The 20,235-nt window shown below is 35.6% G+C and overlaps 1 protein-coding gene across 1 annotated transcript in view; it reads right to left on the minus strand.

The window, feature by feature from the left end:
- Positions 1-430: 430 nt before the first annotated feature.
- LOC148443262 (pulmonary surfactant-associated protein D-like) overlaps positions 431-20,235 on the minus strand; it is a 250,002-nt gene continuing 230,197 nt past the window's right edge. The window contains exons 9-11 of the mRNA XM_088463112.1: positions 9,323-9,376; positions 8,643-8,726; positions 431-822 (exon numbers count right to left, since the gene is read on the minus strand). Coding sequence (XP_088319238.1) covers positions 431-822; positions 8,643-8,726; positions 9,323-9,376 — 530 coding nt within the window. The remainder of the gene's footprint in view (positions 823-8,642; positions 8,727-9,322; positions 9,377-20,235) is intronic.

Genomic DNA, 20,235 nt, shown 5'->3' on the forward strand with positions numbered 1-20,235 from the left:
GGGTTCCAGCATACTCTGTTAACAGACCTTTCACTTTTATAAGTCTTATGTGTGATGCTGCTTCCTGTTCACATTGGTCTGACTGCCACATATGAAACTACACAATTGAATTAGGATCTAAACCATTATTAGTATTACATACAGTATGTATGAAGAAATTTATAGGAAACATTGATTGTACTAAGTACTTTGTTACAAGCACATAGAAAGGTTTGCGCCCTATTTCATTTTGAGCTAAAGTGGCATGCCTGGCATCAGTAGTGTAGCATCTCATATTGCACAGTCTAATATAAAATTAACTATCTGCTTTGATTTTCTTTTATTTGATACATTTTCTGTATAGCTGAAGATATAGAAAAAAATCAAAAACATAAGTTACAGTATTTCATGGGTTGGGTTAAATGGGTTCTTGGTTTGTCTTGAAATAGTTCTATTGGAATTCACAAATAACTAGTCGCAGTAGATTGCATGGAATGTCATTCCATTTCCCATTGTCCTGTATCTCCACACAGTCTTCATTGTCCTTGCTGTTATTTGGCTCTCCCAGGTTCCAGTTGGTAAAAGTGATCTTTTCTCCTGACAAGTATTTGAATATACCTTCTACTTGCAGGTCTGAAATACCCAGGAAAGCTTTGGTTAGCTCTCTCTTGGTGTGGGTGTGGAGTATCTCCTGTGCTGCGCTGTTTTCTGCTGCAGTTTTTGGTGTTGCCAAATTACCACCAGTTTCTTTACAGGTCTTTTGAGCATTTTCAAAACTTTCTTCTAGGCCGTTGGTTACAAACACTTTATCACCAGACAGCTTACCTCCATGAAAGAGCAGAACTGAAAGAAGTGAAAAAAAGGATTAATGATTTATGTAGTTGATAAGTAGAAACAGAGGATATGGCGATACTGGTATTTTTTTAGTTGAGCCTGAATATTTAATAGTTGATATTAGAACATTAGAGATGTGAAAAGCTCCCAATGTTTTGGTTCTGTTGTGTTTTAGCTTTGGTTTTGGTTTTAGTATACAAGGCAGGTGTATTTTTTTTAATTTCTTGCCGAGAGGGGCTATTTGGTACTACGTGAGGAACAGTGTATGAGGGCACTTTTTTAAGTTAATCACCAGTTGAATCCACTCTTACAGAACTCAGCTTTGCTTCATAGTGCATTGAGATTGGACTCCAGGGACACAGAGTGACAGTAATTTATATTGATTGCAGTTTCATATTATGTAAATAATAGCATTTTACATGTAATTTAAACAAATACAAAGAGCAGCCACAACTCCTATAGCTAGTATGATGGCAATATGAAAAACATGATATGGAGTGGGCAGAGCCCAACCTTTCTTGCGTAAGGAGATCATATTCAGCACAGTAGTGGATTATAATGAGGGGCAGATGGAGAGCAGGATGGGAGATAATAGTTACAGCCTCATCCATCCTGTGCAGATCTCTACCAAAAAAAATGAGAAGACCTGGTAACCTCAGTCTCCAACCCTCTCAACCCCACCCTCCCTATACCTAGCTCTTTGCTGTCCTTCCCTACCACTATGTCATGGATACTAGCTATAAAATTAGAAGCTTTAGGTGGCCACATTTTTGCTATAGCTTCAGTGCCATAATCTTAATTTACCCTGTCTTTGAATGGTCAATAAACAGATGAAAACTATAACTATACTATATTAGTTGTTAAATGTAAAATTATAGGTTGCTAGAAAAGCTTATTAAGACATAAAATAACACAATATCGTATGCTTATATTTACTAATATATTGTATTTTTATGGTACCACTTTGTTTTTTACAATAGCAGACATTATACTTCTTTTTTTAAATAATATTTTATTATATAGATGAAAGACAATATGTATAGGAGCCTATGCAGAGGTCTATTACAGCAAAGGAAAAATAAACCAGAACATATGAGATACAATAACAGAGAGTGAAATTGACATCTCATGTGAAAAATATTTGTTGCATAAACTGTTTTCATCTAGGTTTTCATAACACTAGAAACAGAGAGAAGAGGAAGAGAGTAACCAACTGGACTCCTGCATTACTCTACCTACGTCTGAAACTCTAGATGTATGGGTAGGGAAAGACAAAATAGAACTAACATGTAGAATATTTATGACCAGAAATCATAGAAACACTGGGGGGAATTTGAAATTTTGCAGTCCAGGGATCCCATGTTTTAATAAAAGTTTTAGAAGAAGTGCATAAAATACTCATTATGTATTCTGTAAAATATATGTACCACACTTTAGCAATGATCTCTCTTATTGTAGGGACCTCAGTTTTTTCCAAGCTGCAGCAATGCTACATGTAGCTGCTAAAATTACATGCTGAATAAGTTTATATTGGTGACGAGTGGCATCTGGGATACATAGTGGCAATAGAAAATATTTAGAATTGAAAGGAATGCTTAAACCAACTACAGTGTGAAGGAGATATCTATTTTCATTCCAAAAAGAAACAAGTTTTGGACAAGTCCACCAAGTGTGCAAAAAAATTCCAATATCAATGCCACACCTCCAACACAAATTAGAAGCATCTGGGAACATTTTGTGCAACCTTGATGGGACATAATACCATCTGTAAAAGAGTTTATATGTGTTTTATTTTATATGTACACAAATGGAGCTAGAAGACTCATTAGCAGAAATATCAACCCAATCCTCAGTATCTAGGGTTTCACCTATATCCGCTTCCCAAGTCAATTCATGTGGGTCTTTTGAGTTAGGGCCAGAGTGTGAAAGCTCTAAATATAACACTGAAATAAGACCCTTAGAACTAGTACCAAAAATGGTTAATAATTCACTTACAGTTAGTGGTCTACTTGTGAGTCGATGTTTCACTGTGGAGTAAAAATGTCTTAGCTGTAGGTATTGATAAAAGTGTTTGTGTGGACCACTGAATTTGTTTTGTATGTGTGCAAATGTGGGGAATATTGGGTTGTGGGTAATATTGTCCAAAACTCTGATTCCCTCAGCTTGCCAGTGCCTAAAAGAAGCAGGATGGAAGGCTGGACAAAAGTCAGGTTATCAAACAAGGAAACTATGGGGCTTGGATGTGGAGAAATGCTAAATCATTGATTAGCAAGAGCCCATGTTTCTAAAGAGAGTGATATGACTAGGTGAGCTGACACAGCTTTAGGTCTAGACAACCAAGGATGCCATAGTAGAGTAGAAGGCGTGGCGACTCATAGTATGTTAGCTTCTATCATAACCCATATTCTCTCAGTTTTCAGTTGACTCCACAAGATACACTGGGTGAGCCTAGTTGCAACATAGTACAGTAGATACTGTATATGTTTTTGTAAGATGTTATGTCATACCCTAGGCTGCTTTTTGGACAATATAAATTGGAAATTGATATGATGTAGATATTTGTAAACATATGGAGGGACCCGCAGCAGCAAGGTTTGAAATAAGTACATCAACAGGCTACAGGTTGATCTTGACGGCATTGATCCGACCAATCCAAAAAATATAGCAGCCAATTGTCAATATCCATCTTAAATTGCGCTAAAAGTTTGGTGTAGTTATCCTGGAATAATTGATGATATTTTTTTAATAAGATTAACTCCTAAATATTTAATTTGTAGTCAATGACATTGAAAGAGGTAACTATGCTCCAATTTAGTTTTGAGGTCTCCTGGAATATAAAAATCCAGTACATCTTTTTTTTGTGTATTGGTCTTATAACCCGATTGGCAGCCACATTCTTTGATCTCTTTTAATAGGTGAGGGAGTGAAGAAATCGGATTAGATATAGTCAAGAGAACGCCTGCGTATAACGCAATTTTATGTTCTATGTTGTTTACCTTAACACCTTTGACACTAAGATTTGTCCAGATACTAGCTGCAAGAGGCTCAATAACTAGCACAAAAATTAGAGGTGACATAGGGCATCCTTGTCTTGTGCCATTGTAGATGTTAAAGGTGGGTGAGACGACCCTGATGGCTAATACAGAAGCTTTAGGATCAGTGTAAAGTGCAACAAAACCATTATAGAATCTTTAACCAGAGCCCATTGATTTGAGGACTCCAAACATAAACAGCCAAGATATTCAGACAAGTGCTTTTGCAGCATCTAATCCTAAAACCATAGCTGGAAGCTTTTTACCATGTATGGAGTGGATCAGATCAACAGACCATCGGGTGTTATCAGATGCCTGGCGACCAGATATAAACCCCAATTGATCCAGGTGAACCAGATAGGGCAAGAAAGGGCTCAATCTATTTGCAAGATTTTTTTCTTAAATTTTAATGTCAAAATGTAATAAAGAAATATAATTGCAAAGTAGGGTAGAATAATCAAGGTGCAAAGAATTTTTAAAGCTCAGGGATCTATCCTATCTTGCCCAACACAAGATACAAATAATATAGAACAACAACACAGGTGATAGAATCCTTAAGCACTCTCTATATACATTACTTATAACAATGTGTTATAAGTACTTTATATAGTACTGTATATATTCCTAAAGATGTTTCCTTATGGCTGTCTTGTCACTTTATTTCAAAATCTCTTGTCTGCCAGTGTTCATACAAAAAAGGAAAATATCCATATATGTAGAATTGCAACAAACAAAAAGATACAAATTCAATATAATGTTGAATTCAAATGGTGTTGAGAATCCCATATTCCCACTATATAGTGGAGAAACGTACCATACTCACTTAAAGTATGTATGGTAGCAAATGCATAAAGGTATATTTCAATCAATATCCTCCAATCCACACCAAACGTGTCACACCAAACCAGAAGATATAAAAGCAGTGGGAGAAAAAGTATTATCTATAGATAGAGAAGCCCTGTTAAAGAAGAACAGAAAAAAGAAGATAGACAGAAGAGTATGGAATGGGCTTTTATGTCAGGTTTTAATTCTCAATACAAAAATCTAGAAAAAATTATTAAAAATTATTGGGGGATTCTTTTAAAAGACCCAACCAATTCCACCTAAACCAATATTTATCTACCGAAATGCACCTAATTTAAAAAACACTCTGGTAAAAAGTGCGCTTCCCTGTGAAACACTTAACCCTATACACACAAAAGGGTTCCACAGGTGTGGAGACTGTATGGCATGTAAAACCATCCCTTCATCTTAGACCAAATGTGTACGTTTTATGGTTAAGGGGAAATAATATAAAATAAAACAGTTTATTACCTGTCATACAGCTAATTTTGTTTATCTACAGGAATTTAGATGTGGCCTTGTATATATAGGTCGGACATTAAGACAAGACTCTTTGAACATCTACGGACCTTAAAAAGGTCCCATAAATGTTCAAGTAAAGACCTTGTAAGATTTATTGGTATACAGAATGTAAAGCCAAATTGGAAAGATAGAGATCATGAGGCAAATTTAGCTAAAACAGAGATGCGGTAGATATTTAAATCGGATAAGATTATACGAGGTGGCCTTAATGCTGAATTTGAAATAAAATGGTTCCTTTAAATTTCTATTTTAAATATTTATTGAAAATATCTTATTAGCTATTTATTTATGAAATATTGATATTTTATTTATGTCTTCCATTAGGAGGAGTATCAACAAAGGAAGATGTTTTATAAAGATAATATATGTTTTATAAAGATAATATTTAAATTTTCATTTTAAAGACATCAAATTCCCAATATGTTAACCTAAAAGGATGAGCGGGTGGGATTGATTCATTATTTACCTCAATGTTTGCATTCCACTACAGAGGAACACATACTAGAACTTCTGGGGATGACCACTTCCATTGATAACATTAATGTTTGTGTTCCACTATAGTGGAATGCATGCCGTAATTTCTGGGGATGACCACTTCCGGTAGGCTCAGACGCTACGGAGCGATGTAGCTCGAGCATCGTTCTTGGAGTGGGTGATTTAGACTGTAAGTGTTACCCCATACTAAGATGATTAAAGTTTCCTATAAAAGGACATTTGTATAGTTAGGTGAAAATGGATATTAAAAATAAGTTTTGGAGTGACATCATTTCCCGGTCCCACCCACATTGCTTGATTGTTTTACACTTCCCTTGGTATATATAGAAGAAAAGATGCATTCCTTGTTACAACTTGAAAAAGATTTTAATTGAAATGCTTTGGTGGCTTTTAAGGACCTTGCATCATTAAAATAAAATTGACCAGTGATGCCCCACTTTTAGAAAGGTACTGGACTGAATCCTGAAAGCTGTTCTGGACTGTTTTTTATGGATTAAGCTCCCACGTATGATCTGTATCTAAAATTTTGGAGGTATCCTTGTTTTTACTCTGTGGTTTGAATTTTTGGATTTAATATTGTTATTTTTGTGAATAAATATTTACTGTGAACATACCAAGATGACTGGAAAATAAACCTTTATACAGTAGGAGTAATCTGCTACTTATACGTGTGAGTTGCGTACGCTTATACCTATATCTATTTGGAAGTGTAAAGATACCTTTATGAACTATAACCTGCTCTAAATTAACACTGGGTTTGACACTTTTGGATAGGATTGGAGGATATTGAATGAAAGATACCTTTATGCATTTGCTACCATTCATACTTTAAATGAGTATGGTATGTTTATCCACTATATATTGGGAATACAGGATTCTCTACACCATTTGAATTCAACTTTATATTGAATTTGTATCTTTTTGTTTGTTGCAATTCTACACATATGGATGTTTTCCTTATTTTTTGTTTGAACACTGGCGGACAAAAGATATTTAAAGAAAGTGACAAGACAGCCATAAGAAAACATCTTTATGAATATATGGACACATGGTTATAAGTATATAGAGAGCGCTTAAGGATTCTATCACCTGTGTTTTTGTTCTATAATAAAGAAATATGTCTATAGTTAGTACATAATTCCAGATCTCACCCAGGTTTAGGAATAACCACGATTTTAGCCAAAGAGGTCGCCCCATCAAAGGAGGCCGGAACAAGAAGTTTATTAAAAATATTTTAAGAAAAGGAGTTGAAGAATTAGCAAATTTTTAATAATACAACAGGACCTGGGGCTGATGTGGTTTTAAGGCCTTTTATAGCTATCAAAATCTTTTCCTAAGTGATGTCCACATTCAGCTCTATTGACTGTTATTCATTAATGGAGGGAAGGAGGTTAGTGGATAGGTATGACTCAAAAGAGACATCTGGATGAGTCATGAGGAACGCATTTTGATGTAGGTTAAAGAAACTTTTGTAATAATCAAAAAACTCCTTCACTATATATTCTGGGTCATAAATGGTGTTGCCTGATTGGCAAAGTTTGAATTTATTTATCTATCCTGATTTGTCTGCTCTATCAATATTTTTGTTGCAATTTTTTAGGTCTAGACGCGGATCTGTGCAAAAGAATGGTATTGAGGTGACCTTTGAGAGATTCAATCCTGGAGAGCAAGTCAGAAGAGGGCACAGTTTTATGTTTTGATAAAACTTTAGCGATCTCTTCTTCCAAAGAAGAGATTTATTGTTTTGCTTGTTTCTTTATAAAAGCCGCCTTACTTATGAGCCTCCCAGATCACACCATGAGATATTTTTTCTGAGGAGTTAAGCTCAAAATATTCTTCAATGGTGGATTTTATTTTAAAAAAAGATAGTAGGGTTTAGCAATAAGATGTCATCTAACTGCCATTTTAAAGATTTTTTAGGAAGTTTGAGCAAATCAATATGTATATATGTGCCAGCATGATCTGACCACGAGAATTGTGTAATGCCTACTTGGGTAGTCATTTGGGCAAGATAATTTGAGATTAGAACCACATCTATTCTAGAGTAAGTTTGATATGGGCAAAAGTAATATGTGTTGTCCCTTGCTGTTTAATTTTTAAGTCTCCAAGAATCTATTAAGACCAACCTATTAATTCCATTGCCGGGAGAGTGAGTTGCATGAGGAGTCTCTTGAGCTACCTTAAGGTGTGGAGGTGAGGATTTGTCTAAGGTAAGATCAAGGACTGTATTAAAATCACCTCCGATAATGAGATGACCTTGAGCAACTCGTTCAATATGTCTAAAGAGGCCAGCAAAAAATGCACAATGATCAATGTTCATGGTATAAATATTAATTAGAGAAATTGTTTCAAAATGAAGCATGCCAATGAGAATGAGATAATGACCACTGGGGTCAGCTATGGAACGTTAGAGTACAAATGGAACTTTATTACCAATTAAAATTGCTACTCCCAGTTTTTTGCAATCTGCGGAAACAAAATACTTTTTTGTGTACCTTGCCTGGCACAAAGAGACATAGATTTCTGATCTACAATGTTCAAGTCTATAGTGTTATGATTCCCTTTAAATTAACTATTCATTAAAAAGTTATAGTTGGTATTTTTAATTTACATTTTTTTAAATGTACTTTTCCCCAGCAGAGCACACCAGGCTTGGGAATCTCTCCTACCCACTCATCAACACAAACTGATGGCAGTCATGAGGATATAGTGCATATACACAGTGCAGAGTCTAAAACTTGAGTGATACTAATGTCAATGGAAAGTCACATTTTGTCTTACTTTTAAATTTGAGATAGTCAGGAAATTGCAAGTTACAACTTGGAAAGGTAAAACTCAGGACTGTAGGATTGCATCTCATTACTTTACAAAATTAGTACTGCAAAGATGTATTACATAGAGTGAGAGAGAGAGAGAGAGAGAGAAAGCATGTCTTACTTTTATTATACTTATTGAGGATTGCTTGAAGTGTCTGCAGATTCCTTTCGGATACTTTTAATTGTTCCTTGACAATGTCAACCTCTGTCAAAAAAAGTCTAAATTATTATTATTATTATTATTATTATTATTATTATTATTATTATTATACCACATCAGGAGAGTCACAAAAATAAAAACTTTTTCACTTTACTGGAGAGATTGAAAGACACAGATGTTGTAATTTATGCTGGAATACTTTATGATTGAAAGTTTTAAATCTAATTACAGTATATATTATGTAAGATGATCATGACAATAAATACATTTTACACAAGTGACTCTTCCACCAATTTAGCCGTGAATAGAAAGACACAATAAATTTGTTATAAAACAGATTAATCTCAATTTATATAGGTGTGTCCATTCACTAGATTGTTTAACACATTTTCATAACCTTTCTGCATTATTGCATATATTTCTTAATTTTTCAAGTGGAAGGCTAACAGACCAAAACATTACGGAGCATTATGTAATTCTAAAACACATATCTCACCAATAAGATACAAGCCTACTAGAAGCTAACATTACTATATTATCATTTGTATAGCATTGTTGTCCTATTTCTAATTATTTTTCTAAATAATTCATTTATTTTTCCTCTTCTACCTTACCTGAAGTAGCGCTGATTCCCTGCTCGCCTTTTTGACCAATAGAGCCCTTATCACCCTTTACTCCTGGAGGACCAAGTTTTCCTGGTGGTCCCTGATTCCCTCGAGAGCCTTGAAGACCTGTGTAAGATTGCAGCAGTAAGTCATGTCTAATAGCAAGTAGTTCAAATATTGTTTAAACTGGAATTTTAATTTGTTCAAGGACAATAACTGTAGAATTGTAACAAGATAAACATAGATCAAAATCATACATTGAGGGCCTCATTTAGAGCTAAATCCATCTAAAGAATTCAAGTTTGCTCTTGTAGAAATCATATTGTGTTGCTTATGCAATTATATTATGCAGGAAAATTACTTCCAGTAGCCAGCTTTATTTTAATATGCTAAAAGCTCTATCATATTGAGAAAAGAGTTCATATATAAATCCTACAGCCCAGCATAGCTATTGCCAGTTGCCTCCATTGATAACTTTGCCATGCCATCCTACAGTGTGAATGTGTGACCCATCAAAGATGGTCAATGCATTTTGCAGAGGGGACAAGGACTGGTTGATGAAATGATCAGTCACTGCTTACCACTGTCAGCCAGTATCGTCAAGGAGCTGGGCATATCTCATTTGCCTAGACAAACTTTATTAAATTGTGGTAGAAGATGTTCCATTGCTGCAATAAGTTACAATATAACATCTATGCTATTGCCACAAACAATTAAACATACAACTAAATCTGCCCATTTTAAATGCATATGGTTTTGCCAAAGTCTAAAATTGCACCTTCCATCCATATTTTCTACTAACTCTGGGCCTTATTCAGACCCGCTCGTGAGCGCTGAGTGCTCGCAAGCGGGTCGATGTTGCCAAAGTGCACATGTGCACGACGGAGGTGGCTCTGTCGTGCGCATGCGTGAGACCTGAATAACGATGGCCAAGCCATCATTATGGGTCTCACATCAAAGGGGGGCGTGCTGTTGATGGTGATTGACAGCATGCCCCCTTTGGTGGGCGTGCCGGGTCCATGGCTGCCCAGACGGAGGCATTCCCATGGGAACGCCTACCGTCTGGGGCCAGCCCCAGTGACATCACTAGTAAGTCAGTGTGCTGAGGAACAATAGGGCTTAAACCCCCCTCTCTTTTCTACTTGATATGATCCCTCCCTTTCATGTACCTGAAAAAAGAAATACCAGATTGATTGAGCAGCTGCCATTTTTTTGTTTGTGGTTTAATTTTTTGCACAGCAGACGTATAAGCTTTTATACCAGCATACCACATCAATGTGGTTTGAGAGCAGTAAACCAACTATTGATGAACAATCCTAGGTATCAGGGACCGGACATTTATTTTGTCATTACTTTATTAAACTAAAGTCTAATCAGGAACAATTTCTATTTCGATGGGAATTACTATCTTCAATTAGCCAGATGCGCAATGGGTTCGGCCGTAGCACCATCCTTTGCGAACTGCTATACAGTTTATTTACTGTGCAAATTAGAATCCAAATGGATTTTCCATTTGGATACTTTGTCTCCCAAGGGCCTAAATGAGCAACTAGGATTACAATGTTTCCTGTAATGGTATATAGATCCTAGCGGGAGGTCTTTTCAAAGGGCTCCTATTTTTTGATATGTTAGGCTACAGTATGTATAATATTACATATGTTTGTTGCTTTAGACTTTGTTTGTATGCCCTCTACTAATGTCCATATGGATTTATTATACTGTTACTTTCATTTGCTGAGAATAATGGTTGATATAGAGTTGTCATATACATAATGTTCCTCCAACAGTACAAGTGCTAAATACTTTGATTTGTACGCCTTAGGTTTCCATACTACTATGCATTATCTGTCCCTATGGTGATGGTGTAGTTACATGTTTTTGATGTCAGAGGAAAGCCGCATCTGCGACGAGCTCCCCAGCATCAGTTCACTCACTGTGTTGCATATTTAAGGTAAGATATTTTGTACTGTTTCTTCTTATCCTGACGAAGGAACCATTAAAGGTTCTGAAACATTGATACAGTACCGTGTGGGTCATTTGTGATTTTTTTTCAAGCCGCCTTTTGCCTTATATACATCCTCACCCAATGGAATGAGGTAATTTGGAGGGCACCAGACATGAGTGTGGTATAATAGCATGGTAGTGGTAGCTAACTGCCAAGTATTTATATATATATATATATATATATATATATATATATATATATATATACAGTATATCTCTTTAGGTTATACATTTGCTTAATTAGGGCACTCAGAAGAAAAGTAATTTTTTAGAAAAGTATAAGTAGGAAAATATAATAATAAATTAGATAGGTATATACCAACAATAAAATAGAAAATACAAAAATATTTTTTTTATATAAAATGTAATAGAGAAAGTTTTCTCAAGTATATAAAGTATAACTCATAAATATATAAAATCCTAATAATATACATATAAAACATATGTGTATAATAACACACAAAGACACCAGTGGTGAGATCCAAAGGTCCCATTGCATTTGAAAAAAAAGATAGCTGTTACCTCAAACACAGTAGGTAGTAACACATGCTAAAAAACACTAGTATGAGGAAAGAAAGAACCCCACAGGAGGACCTAGGTTTTACCCATATAACCCTGTTTAGCTCCATTAAAGGGATCACCCTACAAGACCACTAGTTAGGAGAGGTATAGGAATTAGCATAACAGATACCAAAACTCAGGAAGAACATAAGTGGATACTAGAGCAGAGACCAGCTCCAGAAACCTATATCCACCGTTTCATTAAGCCCTTCAGGAGCCAGTGTTCACAGGGTGTGTATCCAGAAGGCCTCTTGAACATACAGCGTATGAAACCTGTAGCCCCCTCTTTCAGTGGGAAAAATATGTTCAGTGCCCACCAGCGTTAGTTACTTGGAAACACCATGTTGACTGAAACCATACATAATGTTCCTATGATGTTCTAAGAACCTCGTTTGAAGTAATGTAGTAGTTCTCCCTACATAGTTGAGCTTGCATGGACACTGAAGCATATATATCACATATGTGCTTTTACAATTAATATATGACCTAATGGGAAAAACAATAGCTGAATGTGAAGACATAAAGGAGCTAATTTTGTGTTTAATGTGTCCACAGTTAATGCAACGTGTGCTAGCACTTTTGAAACAGCCCACACTTTTCGGTAACCAGCTAGAAGACTTAGAACCTATACTAGAGTTCATTCCTTTGTTCCTATAGAAACTTGGAGCTAACAGATTCTTTAGGTTGTCAGCTCTCTTGAATACTATAGTTGGTTTGGGTTCAAGTTCATTTTTCAACAATGGATCTAAACATAGCATACTTAAGTTTTTGGCAAAGATCTTATGTATCAGATGCGAACAACTGTTATGTTTAGAGATGAAGATATTAGATTTATCCAAAGAAAAATCCAACTTCTATTTAGTAGAGAGGTTCAAAAGAGTACTACGATCTAATCTAAGAGATTTCATTAATAGAGGTTCAGGATAGTTTTTTCTTTAAATACCTCCACAAGAATGGAGGCCTGTGTAGTAAATACATCTTTGGAGGAACAGTTGCGACGTAGCTGCCTGAACTGGCCCGATGGAAAATTGTCAAGCCAGCTCCTGCGGTGATTGTTTGTATTGTCGATATAGTTGTTAGTGTCAACATCCTTATTTAAAGTACTAGTTTGGATGGTGCCATCAACAATATTAAGCCTAATATCCAAAAATGTGATAGTGGAAGAGTGAAAAGTGCTCATGAAGGTTAAATTATAATCATTCTGATTAAGATATTCCACAAAATCTATAATAGATTGCTCATCCCCATCCCATACAAAAAATAAGTAATCTATAAAGCACCTGAAAAGAGGATCAGATTCGCACTGAATCTGCCAACCCAGATGAGCCGCTCCTCATAGTGGCCCATATAGAGGGTGCTTGGTGTGATACTTGGTGTGAACCTGGTCCCCATTGCTGTGCCAGGGCATTGTAAATAGTGAATATGATCAAAAACAAAATTATTGTGAATCAATATAAAGTGAATACAAGACAAAATAAAATCACATTGTGCCCTCTCAATCTTATCCTCCAAAAGTCAAAAAGATTCCACCACTTCAATCTCTTTCTCATGAGGAATATTCATATATAGTGCACTTATGTCACATGTCAAAAATTTATAGTGTGGTAGCCACTTAATAGTGGAAATCGAGTTCAAAAAGTCGGTGGTAACTTTTAGATGTGATTTAAGAAAAGAAACTCGTGGTTCTAAAAAGTGATCAACATAAAAAGATAGATTAGCAGTAAGAGAACCATTTCTGCCCAGGATAGATGGCTCAATATACCTGCCTCATGGGTTTTTACTCCATGCCCATGACTGCCTTAAATTGAGTGGTGAGTGACTTTAACATCACTGAGGATCCACCACCATTCCCCAAATTGGGAGAGAGACACTGGTGAATTTCTATTTTGTGCAACTAAGCATTCAATTTTACATGTACTCCTCTATGGGTTCCCTTACATGCTGAACTATCTATTCCTGATTAATCACAGTCAGTTCATTTATTCTTTCCCATAGGGAACTACACTAGATTTTCTACTGGTGGTGTAGTCATGTACAGTGCTGTATTGTATTTGTCATATAACTTTTTATTGTTGATTTTAGGAACTGCAGTTCTGATATTAGATTTATTGTTGCCATTTTGAATATCATAAAATAAATGTCTATGTAGAAAGGATAGACCAGACGACACTCATCCGGACTTGAAAAAATACAAATGTGGTTTATTTAAGCTGACGTTTCAAGGCTCATAAGCCTTTTCATCAGGGTACAAACAATGTGATAAAGGTAAAAACATACCTTAAATACATAAGAAGTGCAAGAGGTGACGTGATCACTCAACCATCTCCTGCCGCCTCCCGTTGCTAACATCTTAGACAAATACCAAATTGGATGATAAACTCCCATTTGTGACTGAATATACCTTAGCTAGTCCAGTGGTATCTAAAGCAGCAAAAGCTCTGTGGCCGATAAGAGCCACGGACAAGGATCTTCGTTCGCTACAACATAAGAAACATCTTATTAGTTACAAAAGGGGAAGAAATTTAAGAGATTTATTAGTGAAAGCGGATATTGGTCCTTTGTTGCAACAAATAAGAACAGGTGTTACTGTTGTATTTCCTGTGTCACATGTGGGTACTTGGAAATAGGACCCTCTTTTATTCATCTGCATATGGGAAAGAAGATAAAAATTCAGCATGCTCTTACATGCACAATATGTCATTTATCTCATCACATGTCCGTGCGGACTCAGTTATAATGGACAAACAATGCGTATGTTTAAGGAACGTATGGCCACCCACCGGTCATTCATTAATAAGTGGGCATTGGCCGGAAGGGAATCGGACCACCCAGTGGTTCATTACTAATCACCAACTATCTTCTCTGCGGTATAAGATTATCAACCACATCCCCCCTTTGATTAGAGGTGGAGATTAGGTAAAAAAACTCCTGCAGACAGAACCCAAGTGGATTCGCCGCTTGGACACTATATATCCCAGGGTTTTAAATTAAAAAGTTTCATGGCATGCTTTTGCGTGACAGGGATTTTAACAATGATTATTTATCCCTTAATAGTGTGTAGTATACAGTATTTAGATATGTTACTTTTTTGTGTGATATGTTTCTCAGCTCTATTATCCATCATTCTTTATTTATTTTTACTCTCCATTGACACCAGATTTTTATGTATTTTTATGTATTTTTTACTATTATGTAACATTTTACTATATATATTTTATTTTCTTGTATCACTTAGCACGTTCGTCTGACCCCTCTCTCCCCCGTCCATGTATTATCAAAGGGCAGGCTGTTTTATTTTGTGGTTTCTATGACCACCATCCAGGAGCGTCACTGTAACTATGGTTACTCCTTCCAGCCTTTTCACTCATCCGACAAGCAGTTATGCTGTTTGGCTCTTTCAGATGACATCACGCCCCCTGCAACACTCGGGTGGCGGCGGGAGATGGACGAATGATCACGTCACCTCTTGCACTTTGTATGTATTTAAAGTATGTTTTTACCCTTATTACATTGTTTGTAGCCTGATGAAAAGGCTTATGAGCCTTGAAACATTGGCTTAAATAAACCACATTTGTACTTTTTCAAGTCCAGATGAGTGCCGCCTGGTCTATCATTTCTACATTGACATTTCTTCTATATACACATATTTACAGTATATATAAATATGTATACAAACACACACACATACATATACACATATAACAAAAAATGGTGTCCAGCGCTATAAATACTTGCTATACTGTTCCAAAAACATATAGAAAGTACACTCCTCATCAAATGAGTGGCAGCTCCTGTGGTCTCCAATGACAGACTGTTGCTCAATAAGTCCGCAAATAAAAGTGTTCAAAAAATTGTGAGACTTTGGCGCCCTCTAGTGTATGGAATCCAATAAAACACTGTAGTGTGATTGAAAACTTTATCTCTTTAACAGGACAACTCTCATATAGCAGCAATCAAAAAAGGGGGGAGAGACGTGGGCAATATGAAAAAAAGAAATAAAAATGTGTATTAATAAAAATTATCTTATTCAAATATGAATACCATCACCCACATGTGATGTGATCTACATCCAGCAGCTCACTCTGCTGTATAAAAAAGTGCATATGTGTCACACTTACTGCAAAAAAGTGCTTAGTGCAAAAACAAACAAAAATCAAATATATAAACATAATATAGCAGCAAATATATATGAAGTGCACCGTGCTTGTGCAAAAAACTGCTAACAATAATATTCAAGTGCACCGTGCTATGTGCAAAAATTCACTAGACCAATATTCCTTTTGAAACCAAAAATAAAGTGCAAGTGTTCATACCAGGGGACCTCACGATCTCATCCTGCCATCCACACTGTCACTCACTGTCACTGTCACTGTCAAACCATATTATATATGGCTTGGACAAATATAAATAATTCCAGTAAGTATTATGACAAATACATTTAATGGAAAAAAAAATCTAAAACCTACATTAAAGTAAAAGAAGATCAGCTTACCTGTTCACAGAGTATGGATCAATGACACCGCATAACCCTCAACGCGTTTCGTCAGCCACAAGTAAGGCAGGACTTCTTCAGGAGGATGTTAAGATGCCAACCAGAAACTTACTTATGTACTCCTAACAATATGCATTAATTAGCCTAATTGGACAAAATGGCGGATTCATCTTCCGGACAAACCCTATGCATCATGGGAAGAAGGTCAAAATGACCCAGCTATAATACATATTAGAAGTGGACTTAGGGATCTATGTCCCACATTCTAAATGGCGTTTTGGATCACTGACCTTCCGGTCTTTATGACGCGCCATCCTGCGTGTCCGCCTCCAATAAGATCCCCCTCCATTGCCTCTAAGGGCCAATGGGGAATACAATACTGTATGCAACATCCGGTCGCCTATCACCGTTGCTCCACATGATGATGCTCCGTCCAGAGTGTCCATCATTATGAGCATCACACCGCAACTCCAGTCGAGGTGGCCACTGGGAAATGTAGTCCTGAATCAGGCGCACCTGCCGTGTTTCCCAAAGCACTCAATGCAGAAACATAACTGCAGGATAGACACATAGGTCACTGGAAAAAAGGTAAAACAGTATCAACTGTGCCTCAAAATAACAATTAGCATATGGTCAAAAATAAACTAGTAAATGTATATTAATGCTCAGCAGCCATTTTATTGGAGACAAATTAAACTCCAAAAGACGGCGGCCACTTTTTCACAGTCCTGATCTTCACAGGGTTTATAAAAACATTATAAAAAAATCTTTATTCAGTAAATGTAATAAAAAGATAATAAAAAGGTATAAAAGGAGGTTTGCTTGGCACACTATTACAACATAAATATAGATTAGCTACAGCAAACAACAAATACATAATATGAATAAAAACAAATCATATAAAAATACAATATCTAAAAAATACACAAGACTGAGAAAGAACCATAATTAACATAAATTAAAGAAAATGGGCGATTTCATAGTTCTCATTGAGACCTTTTGGAATTAATGTATCCAAGTGGAAAATCCAAGTCATCTCTCTTCTTGATAACTTGTTTTCCAAGTCTCCCCCTCTGCTACCCAACTGGACATGTTCAATGCCCCCAAATCTAAAACTACTGGGGTCTGCATTATGATAAGTCATAAAATGTCTTGGCACTGCATGAAAATCCTGTTTATTTTTAATACTTCTTATATGCTCCTGAATCCATATCTTAAGTGGGCATTTCGTCTTCCCTAAATATTGCTGTCCGCAACCACATTCCAGGAGATAAACTACATTTGTTGTATTACAATTACAGAAATCCTTCATTCGAAACTTTACCAGACCATCAGACACCATGCATAACGTGCATGGTGTAGAGCATGCACATTTACAAATGTTACAATGACCACATATATAAAAAACCTTTAGCTTTATGTCCCCATATGCCTGTATTTGTATTTGTAGGACCTGGTAGCATACTGAGAGCTAAAATATCTTTCAGATTGCGTTCTCTCCTGTACACTATCTTAGGTTTCTCAGGTAAGACATCAACAAGGAGTGGATCATTCTTTAGTAAACTCCAATGTTTTTGAAAGGTTTTTCTAATTCTTTTATCCTGATCATTAAAATCCATAATGAAAAGAACTTGGTCCTCCTTTTTTACATGGTTTTTATTCTTATAGACCAATAATTCATCCCTCTCTATATCATTGATGCTCATAGTTGCTTCTCTAATGAGTGCTTTAGGATATCCCCTTTCTTCAAACCTCTCATTGAAGACACAGATTTGTTTCTGAAATTCTTCTTTTGTGTCACAATTCCACTTTATCCTACATAGTTGTGAGAAGGGTATATTATCCTTCCAGGACTGTGCATGTCCGCTCTTATAGTGCACATAACTGTTTGTGTCTACAGTTTTTAAATTGTTTGAGGTGTATATTACATTTTTAACTGTTGATATGGTCAAATCTAAAAATTCAATAGACTCCTTCTGAATATTAAAAGTGAATGATAAATTATAATCATTCTGACTAATATAAGACATAAAACTAGTAAAATCTTCCACAGAACCCTCCCATATCAACAGAATATCATCAATGTAATGTTTAAAAATGATGAGGTTTTTCTTAAAAGGATGATCCCCATATATGTATCTCTGGCCCCAGCTTCACATATGGAGATTGGCGAAGCTGGGAGCAAAAACGGTGCCCATTGCTGTGCCGCAGACCTGTAAATAAAATCCTCCAAGAACTTAAAATAATTATGTTTTAAAATATATCGTATCAAAGTACAAATAAAATCTGTGTTGTTCATTAAGTGTGGTATCAGCATCCAAAAATTCTCTGCATGTTGCGATCCCCTTTTCATGAACAATAGAAGTATATAGAGATTGAACATCCACCGTTGCCCAATAATAATTCTCTTTCAATAAAAACCCCTTTTAAATCTGTAAAACTTCTGAGGTACTTGCTGTGAGGGAATCTATTCCCGATATAATCGGCCTCTCCGGTGGATTTATTGTTTGTGAATTTTTGGCAAAAAATAAAATATTGGAATAATTGGGTTATTTATGTTTAAAATTTCAAATTCCTCTTTACTTAAAATCTTATCCTTAAAACTTTTAGCTATTAGTGGTTTAAATTCATCCAGAAAGTCATTAGTAGGATCCTTTGAAAGTAATTCATAAGAGTTAACATCCCCAGTAATCTAAAGTCTTCTTTTTCATAATCAATACGATTCATTATAACCAGGCCACCCCCCTTATCTGCCTGTTTAAAAACCAAATTATCATTAGATTTAAGTTTTTTCAATGAACATTTCTCAAAATTACTCAAGTTATTCATCACAGATTTTTTAATATCATCTCCACATAAATCTTTCTTCACATTCTGATAAAATTAATCTATATAGCTACTTTTAGATTCTTGTGGGTAAAATTTATAGACTAGTTTTAACCCAGATCTAGAGTTAGTCTCGTAATTTTTAAGGATACCTGAATCTTTCTTAATACATTGTCTTTTCAAAGTCAATTTACGGACAAATTTATTTAAATCAGTAAAGAGTTGAAATGTATTTAGTGGGGCCACAGGTGCAAAATATAAAACCTTTTTCAAGAGAGAAACATCTGAGTGTGAAAGATAGATTGAAAATACCAATTTTTGGGGGGTCTTTCTCTTTTACTGATACCTCATGTTTATCCTTCTTTTCCTGCTGTAATCTTTTTCTTCCTCCTCTCCTTCCTCGTCTTCTATATAACCACTTTTTATAGGAGGTGTTCTGTGCAGGTTCTCTGTCAGCATAGGGTAAGGTTTTTTTCGGACGAAGGGGGCATCCGGGGAAAAAAACTCATTATCAGAATTTAATCAATTAAAAACAGAGAATCTATTGTGTGTTTTTATTCTTGGCATTTCATATTTATCAAATTGTCTTTTGGGCTTAAAAGGGATCGTGGTCCATTCACTATATTTTTTTGATTTTAGGTTTTCTTTCCCATTAAAGTGCCTTGTGTTATTATTCCAATGTTTAAATTTATCATTGGTATTATCTAGCTTATCTCGAAAAAAAAATTTCTCCTTGGTGCATATGATCTCATCCTCTATTTTATCTATTTTCTTACATAGAACAATCTCTTTAGCCTTAAATTCTTTGATATTTTTGGATGGTTCTAGCATACTACCCTTATTTTTAATCTCCTTTTCTAATTGATCTAGTTCCCTCTTTCTTTCTTTAGTAATTAATTGCATTAGTTTAATTGAGCAATCATGAAGTATCAGATCCCAATCCTTCTGGAACTGATCATTAACTGTGGGGAAGGTGGGTTTCTTCAAAATCCTTAATCTCCTGGGAATCCTATTGACCTTAATGTATTGCTCTAAACTCATATTGTCCCACCATAATTTAACTTCT

The sequence above is a fragment of the Taudactylus pleione genome, unplaced genomic scaffold (genome assembly GCF_031769625.1).
Source record: "Taudactylus pleione unplaced genomic scaffold, aTauple2 ptg001314l, whole genome shotgun sequence".
Taxonomy (NCBI): Eukaryota; Metazoa; Chordata; class Amphibia; order Anura; family Myobatrachidae; genus Taudactylus; species Taudactylus pleione.